Source organism: Pteropus alecto, unplaced genomic scaffold, assembly GCF_000325575.1.
Source record: "Pteropus alecto unplaced genomic scaffold, ASM32557v1 scaffold111, whole genome shotgun sequence".
Classification (NCBI taxonomy): domain Eukaryota; kingdom Metazoa; phylum Chordata; class Mammalia; order Chiroptera; family Pteropodidae; genus Pteropus; species Pteropus alecto.
In genome coordinates, this window is record NW_006431915.1 from 2,981,177 (window position 1) to 2,990,210 (window position 9,034).

The 9,034-nt window shown below is 44.6% G+C and overlaps 1 protein-coding gene across 2 annotated transcripts; it reads right to left on the reverse strand.

The window, feature by feature from the left end:
- Positions 1 to 4,478: 4,478 nt before the first annotated feature.
- KLF4 (Kruppel like factor 4) lies at positions 4,479 to 9,034 on the reverse strand. 2 transcript variants are annotated; one of them, XM_006906082.1, is made up of 5 exons: positions 8,685 to 9,034; positions 8,453 to 8,573; positions 6,802 to 7,795; positions 6,538 to 6,702; positions 4,479 to 5,553 (listed from the first exon to the last, which is right to left on the reverse strand). In XM_006906082.1, exons 1-5 carry the CDS (start codon positions 8,687 to 8,689, stop codon positions 5,378 to 5,380), a joined length of 1,461 nt encoding a protein of 486 aa, XP_006906144.1. In that variant the 5' UTR covers positions 8,690 to 9,034; the 3' UTR covers positions 4,479 to 5,377. The 2 variants fall into 2 exon arrangements, with proteins under 2 accessions (XP_006906144.1, XP_006906143.1); XM_006906081.3 differs by having other exon boundaries at positions 6,538 to 7,795.

The window sequence follows — 9,034 nt, forward strand, 5'->3', positions numbered from 1 at the left end:
GACCAATGTGCTGGGCCAGAGGTGAGGACAGAAACACGAGTTTTTTCTCCCCCATCAAACTTCAAGTGTAGGTCATGTTCATGATATAGTGACCAGCTCAAGAAACATCTGAAGGGCACTCGGGCTTCCTGTTAGTCTACCACGACAAAGGAAATTGCACACTGATTAGGAGACAGAAAGTCTGGGGCTTTTGACTCTTCAACAGATTTACTGGAAGAACCTGGATGTTAGCAAATCCTTCTGAATTGGGGTGTATCCATTTTGCCTGTAGCCCGACATGCCCAACAGACTGAAGACAAAAGTATTAGAAGAGAAATGCTTCGAGTATGTCAACAAACATGAGAAACAAAAACGAAATGCTTACCTGCAAAAGAAACCTCATTTAGGTTATCTGTAAAATGGGGTTGGGAGAGGGAAATCCAACCCCTACCTTTTGTTGTGAGGATTAATTGAGATAATGGAGAGTGTAAGTGCTTCATAGACAGAGTTGTGTAGATGTGAGCCAGACCTGACTAGAGGCGTGTTTGCCCTTACTGAAAAAAATCCTTTCCACTTGTCTTGTCTACGAGACTCTGCTTCCTGGTTTCGAACAATTCGCTTATCTCCCTGGCTTTCAGAGAGTGTGTCTAGAGTTCCTTCAATTTCTCCATAAAGTTATTTACCCATCTTATCTTTAAGTGAGTATGCAGGTATAGCATCTGCACGCATTGGCTTGCATCTGGCCACCGTTCAGTAATTTCTTGATCCGGCGCCAGTTAGTACAGGGTCAAATATTATAGGTGATATAGGTATTATAACCCTACTCAACCTCCTGGCTCCAGATACCCTGGACTGGACAGATTTGATTGCTTTTAGAAAACTATCAAACCTCTACATGGGGCTCTATCTATCATCTATCTATCTATCTATCTATCTATCCATCCATCCATCCATCATCATCTATCTACCTATCTCTCCATAAAGCTACTTCTCTTGTCTCTTTGTTTAGATGATAACATGTAACATAGACATGAAAAGAAACAAAATGATGGCAAATGGTCCTCACAGTTTGGGGTATCGTTATAATTGTGTTCTCTCAACAAAAAATGTTCTTTGAGGTACACGTCAAAAGGATCCTGGAACCGCAAATCTATTTTTTGTAGTTGTTAAGTGAGATTTCTCTTTATTTCCTCCTTTTCCTTTGAGAACAAGTGAGAAGGACTTTTGGGAGGACCGGTTACAACATGCTGACTCATCTAGGGTGCTGAGAAGATCAAAGCAATTCAAAAAAGTGATTCTATCAATGGCACATGGAAAACAACTAAAAAGATGGGATTCCTGATGTACGTGATTCCAGAAAAGCAATTTGATTGGTTTTCTGTCCACATGCCCTCTTTTTCCCAACTAAGATTTCTAGCTCTGGTAGCCTCGATTCCAGCCTGAAAGATTTTCTGTTTATGCAGTTTGCTTCCTCTGTGTGGAAAATGTGACCAGGGCATTGAAGCTCTAGGTACTTCATAGGATTTAAGAATTTATTAGTTTTTCAGGAGATGATGAAAAATTTACATTTATATTCTGCTTAAAGGCTATCGAAGAGTGTTTTCAACTTTTATTTTAGTTTCCTTTGATGTGGAAAAAAGAGAGACTGTTTTCATCCAGTATTTTGATTGTGACAGTAGTTCCTTTGCGTTTTCAGATAGAACATTCTGTGAAATATTCTACAGCATTCGTTATGTAGAGAGTTCTTGGTGGTTTTATATGAAATATTATTGAATGACTCTGGATGTGAACAATGGTAGTTTCATAAACAAACTTTAGGAGGCAGACATAGCTTCGGTTTAGCCCTATGAAAACATGTCACTATTTAATAGCTTCTAGAAGGTGCTAAGAAAATATGAGGAAATAAAATAAATGCATAAGAAGTAAAATGATAAAATAATAGCATATATAAATAAAAAGGTTTGTGTAGGAACCGATGGTGTCTATGAGAGGGAGAAGGTTGGAGCGAGTAGAATGAAAGACTGTAAATTCACTTAGGTATGTGTGGTGGTGTGCTGAACAAAGCTTCAGAAGCCAGAACATTTAATAGAACAGGTTGCTGACAGGGGCTGCTAAATTTAGATACTCTCATATTTAAGAGTACAACAGGTACCATCACTGCTTGTTTTAATATTTTCCTGTGGGCTTGCTTCCATAACATAAGGACTGCCTCATCTGAGCTTTCTTATATGTAAAGAAATTATATTTAAAAACTGTTAATCTCCGAATGTGAAATATTGTATTTCTTAAAATTGGAAGAATTTTTGAAAGGAAAAGAATTATTCTCCCTGACCGCCCTACTTGAGATGATGATGGTTCCAGTTTCAACAAATCAAAACAGGATTGTAAGAGTCAAACAGGTTTTCAGGTAGAAAGAATATTTTGCTAGAAAAGAGATAGACTGAAAGTTTACGTGTAAGAAACATTACTGTTAATCCTTTGTGTGCGTACACAAGTTAAAATCTAGAACATATAAAATTAAATCTCATAAGGAAAATGTAACAAGCAGGCATCTAAATTATCAGGTACTCTTTATTATACAGTATAAACAGCTCTGTAATGCAGTAGTGACAGTATACCTGACGAGCTCAAAACTGATAGGTACTAGAGTATCTATCTGTGCATGTTTAATAGTTTCGTCCTGTTACATTTTGTAAAGTCTTCCTCATTCATTTTAGACATCGAAACTTTCTCAGGTTAGAAAAAGTTAATGCAAGTGATGTGTCCCTATGAGATCATAAACATTTGAATAAATTTAAAATGTCATATTTTATGAACGATGTCTCTTGTATTTGAGGTAATAGGCACTTAGCAAATATGAAGATGATGGCAGCTACCATCCAGCAACACTTTTCATACAGCAACCATGTGCCAGAAGGCTCTGTATAAGAGAAAAGTGGATTACAAGAGCAACGACCACTATTTAATAGAAAAAAAAGAAAAAGAAAAAAAAAGTGTTTGAATGTAGGCTTCTTGTTAATTACTTTCTAAAAAATAAAGCTTAAATATTTGGACCTGCATTTTTAAAGTTTCTCCATTTTACTTATTTTAGAATATTTGAAAACTACAGAAAGTTTAAACTGAGAAAAATCAGTGTGGATATTTTAGTGTTTCTTTTTCCTTAAGTTTCTATTGCTTCTCTCTCTTCTTCAGTGCACACACACATTTAAACTTATACAATTGGAATCATACTGTTTATAGTCTTATATCCTGCTTTTTCCACTTAACATACCATGAGCATTTTTCCATGTCATTAAGTATGCTTTGAATATGTACTTGGCCACATAAAATTCCGTCCTATTGATGCACCTGTTTTCTTTTAAGTTAAGACACATGCCATGTTTTCCAGTTATGCTGGCCTCTTAAAAGCCGAGGAAAATATTTTGTGTTGATCCACTTGTTGAGCCTCTTATGAGGTTTTTTTTTGTTCCATTTATAAAATAAAATACACCTCCAGTGCAAACACTTCTGGACACTAGATAGAATAGTTAATAAGCAGTCTAAAACACCAGTTTATCTACTTGACAATGTTAATTAGTCATTCATATCACCATTACAAATATATAGTGTCAACAATTGTCACAAATGTTTTTTCCATTTTGTGACTGCTACGAATGAACTTCAGACTCATAGGTGCCCACCTCAAAAAAGTCTCAGTGAAGTTTTAAACTTTAAATTCTTCAGATATATGCTACAAGTTTACCAAAAAAACCATTTAAAATTTTACTTAAATTTACTTTACACTTAGTTTTGTGACCGAATAATTTTTAATTCTTTGGTTTCAATCTGTTTCAACAAACAATGGGGCTAGCCATCTTCTTAAGACTGATATATTAAAACGATCTGCTAGAAACTTTGGTTCTGACCTCGTTAGGGCTCTATATAACTAGAATATCTGTAACACACACTAAGCATAAATGAGTCCTTTAATCCTCAGGAGGGCACTGTGGAACTATGTTCTTAGGGTTCTCCGCTGTGGGAAGATTCTTTTGTTACTCAAATTGTTCTGAATGCAAGGCCAGGCCTCCAAGAGAGAGTTTTTATATTTTCATTTAATTTTAAAGGGAAACCATAAGGATCTTTTAAAATGTGAAACTGGAACGTATATGTTTACCTTATCAATACTTTCATATAAATGGAGCAAATTGAAGAATGATCGAGCCGTTTCTACCTGTAAATTCGCATGCAGGTAAGGAAACTGCTTTCACGTACTTTTATATACATTGGAAAGAGCAACCTGAATCAGGTATATCTAATTCTATGATCACCAAAACTGAGGGCTTTCAGCCCTACCACATTGATAGTACCTATTGTAAAACTAAGCAGCCTTTAAAGTCTCCTCTTAATCTCTATTGAGAGAAAATTGGCTTTTTAGTGTGCTTTTCACATACCTTAACCACTGTGTTTAAACTGACATTTCTGTTACATTAAAAACGAAACGAAACAAAACAAAAATAGTGTTCAGATAAAATATTATAGGTTTATTTAAAACTTAATTCTCACCTTGGGTATGCAAAATACAAACTCCACAAAATGTTCATTTTTACTTTGTAGTTTACAAATATACAAAATAGAAGTTTGCTTAAATTTATATTACATATTTATTAAGGCAAGGAACTATATAGAAAAAAAACATTTGTTCTGCTTAAGGCATACTTGGGAATAAACCATTGTACAAATTATTGCACATCTGAAACCACAGTGCATAACAGACTGTCTGCATAAAAATGTTAAAGTAAACCAGGTGTATTTACCTGACTTAGGTCATACGTGTAGATCGTAAGACAAAAATAGATTTTCCTTGTCAAGGTATGCAGCAGTTTGAGAACTTTGGCTTCCTCATTTGGTACCTTTAGAACCAAGACTCACCAAGCACCATCGTTTAGGCTATTAAAACACATTTTCTGTACCTGAATTTCTTCCTCTTCTTCTAATATAATAATGGCTTTTAGAAGGCAAAGAGAATACAAAGTGATCTTTATACTTATATTGCATTGAAACACAATTCAAGGGAATTCTGGTCTTCCCTCCCCCCAACTCGCGGATCTAATTTATACCCTGATATCCACAGCTTCCAGTCACCCCCTTGGCATTTTGTAAGTCCAGGAATATTCAAGTTGGGTTTAAAATTGGAATGATAGAAGATCCAGTCACAGACCCCATCTGTTCTTTGATCTGTCTTTTGGCTTCCTCTCGTCTCCTGATTATCCATCCATTCACAAAGTTGACTCGTTGGGAACTTGACCATGATTGTAGTGCTTTCCAGCTGGGCTCCTCCCCTCACCGGGAAGACAGTATGAAAGGTAACAAATACTGAATTCTCTTCTGGCAGTGTGGGTCATATCCACTGATTGGGGATTTAAAAGTGCCTCTTCATGTGTAAGGCGAGGTGGTCCGACCTGGAGAATGCCCGGTCACACTTCTGGCACTGGAAGGGGCGGTGCCCGGTATGTTTGCGGTAGTGCCTCGTCAGTTCATCTGAGCGGGCAAATTTCCACCCACAGCCGTCCCAGTCACAGTGATAAGGTTTCTCACCTGTAACAGGAAAATAAAGCCATTGAAGCCATTGCTAAAGAATGAAGAATTGGTCGTGTTAAAAACTAAAGCCACAGTATTAAACGAACTCCCCAGGCATCCCATTCTGAAAGGATCCAGGAAGTCTTTATGTCACCAAAGACCCTATTAAATTTCAGATCATAAATAAGAATACATTATGCGTATTCTTTTTGCTCATTTTTTAAAGGAGCATTAGATAGTTATGCACTGCAAACACACAAATACCACCCAAACCTACACATTTTCATTCTTTTTAGCCACGATATCAGAGTGGTGGAAATGAATTTGCAAATTATGTCTGCTAGTGTGTCTCTCCTAGCCCAAACCAAGCAATAATATTCTATCCCATTACAATTGGGTCTAAAAAGCCACAGGAGCCTACTTTTTCTATATCTACATTTCTATTATTTTACTGAATGCTACGTCTACGCGATCTTGTGTACCTACTTACACTGACATGGAAATCCTCTGCAGTACGATCTTAAACCAGAATCTCAGCAATCGGAAGTTAAATTCTTAAAATTTAAATAAAATCTAATTATTAAGACTAGAACTAACAACAGAAAGGGTGAATCTAGGAAAGAAACAGCCAATGAAAATTGTCTAGAAAATTAAAAACTGACAGAAAAAAAAAAAAAAAAACAACCCATCATGCCTTTCCACTGCTAAGTAAACCTTCTTGATTACAAGGGCAGTACTTTGCTTAAGCTAGGAGAGGCCCACATTCCGCCTGGAATCTCCCTGCCTTTCAAAACTGCACATTCAAGCACTGATACCATCCATCAAGCACAAGGCTCCTGGGCAAATAGGTAGGCGCAGTTTGCTGTTCTTTCCTGTGATCCAGAAGATGGAGGAGATAGATTGCACCCCGCATCCCCAGGGAGGCCCTGAGGAGTGTCCATAGTTAGCCCACGGCGCTGGACAACCAACCCCCTTCCTTTCCCGTGGCCTCTGTCCTCCTACCTGTGTGGGTTCGCAGGTGTGCTTTGAGATGAGAACTCTTCGTGTAGGTTTTGCCGCAGCCTGCGTAATCACAAGTGTGAGTGGCTGTCCTTTTCCGGGGCCACGACCTTCTACCCCTCTTGGGTTTGGGCTCCTCCGGCATGCAGGAACCCGGTGGCATGAGCTCTAGGGGTGAAGAAGGTGGGGTCAGCATCATCTCGTGGGCCCCAGAGGGCCGGCAAACGCAGGGCTCCCCAGCCCGAACTACGAATCCCCGGGACTGACCTTGGTAATGGAGCGGTGGGACCTGCGGTTGCATCTGGTCCGGCAGGAAGGGTGGGTAGTTGGGACCCGGGTGGGGATGGAAGCCCGGGGGGAGCGGCAGGGCAGGATGACAGTCCCGGCTGCTCAGCAGTTCCTCGGCACCCAGGGTCGGGGTAGTCCTGCTGGGGAGCTGCCGCCCCAGGGGGAAATCGTGCGTTGGCGGTCGGTGGCCATTGCTGAGAGGGGGTCCAGTGCCCAAGTGGGCCTCCAGGGGCCGACCGACAGTGCACGAGGAGACCGCCTCCTGCTTGATCTTAGGGCACATGCGCGGTGGCCCGCCGCTGTAGGGCGCTACCACCACCGGATGGCTGCCGTCCGGGCTGCCTTTGCTAACACTGATGACCGACGGGCTGCCGTACTCGCTGCCAGGGGCACTCAGCGACGCCTTCAACACAAACTTGCCCAGCAGCCCGCCACCTGGCGGCTGCGGCTGCTGCGGCGGAATGTACACTGGGTCCAATTCGGGCCGCAGGAGTTCGGCCACGAAGCCGCCCGAGGGGCTCACGTCGTTGATGTCCGCCAGGTTGAAAGGAGCTGTGGGAGGAGGCGCGGATTCCCGGCCATAAAGGAGACCACCAGTCGTGCTTCCCGGGGCCACGCCCGGGTCACCCCCGGCCCGGATCGAATAGCTGTTGAAGCTGCAGGTGGAGGGCGCACTGGCAGGACCGCTGCTGGACGGGGAGGATGAGGATGAGGCTGATGCCGACGAGGACACAGTGGCGGCCACTGACTCCTGATGGGACAGCGAGTTGGAGAGGATAAAGTCCAGGTCCAGGAGATCGTTGAACTCCTCCGTCTCTCTCCGGGGTAGGAGTGCCGGGTTGCTGCCGACGCAAGCCGCACCGACTCCGCCACTCTCCAGATCGGTGGCCACGGTCGCCGCCGCCAGGTCGTAGGGGCGGCCGGGAAGCAGTGGGGGAAGTCGCTTCATGTGGGAGAGCTCCTCCCGCCAGCGCTGTGGGGACAGGGCCAAAGAGACTGTCAGTGGCGGTCTCTTGCTGCCACCCGACATACTGGCTGGCCCCGCGCGCCTACACTACCCAAGCATGGGGACTGAGCAGGCAGCGCCCGGGGACTCCGGTGCCAGCGCTGCAATCTCGGCTCGCACCCGGGTCCGAGAGATCGCGTTGATATGGACGGTGTTGTGTCTGCCTGATTGCGTGTGAGCGAGCGTCGCCGCGGCTCGCCAGCCGGGATCCCTCCCCTGCCAGATCCCCGGGCCGCTCTCCGCCGTCCCCAGTATTGGGACACCGAGGCTCTCCCGATGCGCCCCAGCCATGGGGACACCTACGCATCAAGCTCTCTCGGGCCCAGCCACCTCCGGTGGACATAACCGCCTCCCGCCAGCGGCCCGTGCACCCGCCCTGCCGCCTGAGCGCTAGAGGACGTGTGCGAACCCCGTGTGCGCCCTCGGCACTTCGCAGAGTACAGACCACACAGAAGTATAGCTGAGCCAAGGGCGCAGAAGCCATCCGGGGAAGGCTGCGGAGGCCGTGAGGTGGCCAAACCTTTCCCTGACCTGGTGGTTCTCGGTGACCCCAGGGCTCCGCCCGTCCCCACCCTACCCACAGAAACCCACTAGACGCTCTCCACCGCCCGCGACAACACTCACGTTATTCGGGGCACCTGCTGGACGCAGTGTCTTCTCCCTTCCCGCCGGGCCGGACGCGAACGTGGAGAAGGACGGGAGCAGTGCGTCGCTGACAGCCATGTCAGACTCGCCAGGTGGCTGCCTGTGGGCCGGGTGGGGCACACGGAGGCAGGAGTTAGGGGGTCACTCTCGGCCGCCACTCCGGCGTGTCCCACCGGTCCTCAACCCTCCCTGCGACCCGCACTACACCTACCTCATTAATGTGGGGGCCCAGAAAGGTCCTCGGGAGTCCGAAGCAGTGGAGGTACCCGAACCCCAAAGTCAACGAAGAGGAAAAAGACAGAAACGAAGCCAAACCCCAAACCCCAAATTGCCCAAGATCCTTCTTCTTTGGATTAAATATAAATGGGAGATGCCTTTTTTAAAAAGTTCCTTTGTATACAAAAGTTCTTAGAAAAGTTGTAAACTCTTATAAAAATAGACAATCAGCAAGGCGAGTAAGTAGGTCCGGTGGCCCGGCTGCTCTCTCTTCGACTCAGCAGCGTCCCCCACCGCTGTCGCGGTCGCCGCGGCTGTCGCCGTGGGCGCTGGGGCTGTGGCCGG

What these genes read in the sequence shown, in the direction of transcription:
- KLF4 (XM_006906081.3), bottom strand. An exon ending in CAGCAGGTGCCCCGAATAAC is followed by an intron (nt 7,796 to 8,452) that starts GTGAGTGTTGTC and finishes CTGTCCCCACAG; the next exon opens with CGCTGGCGGGAGGAGCTCTC. An exon ending in ACACCTGCGAACCCACACAG is followed by an intron (nt 5,554 to 6,537) that starts GTAGGAGGACAG and finishes TTCCTGTTACAG; the next exon opens with GTGAGAAACCTTATCACTGT.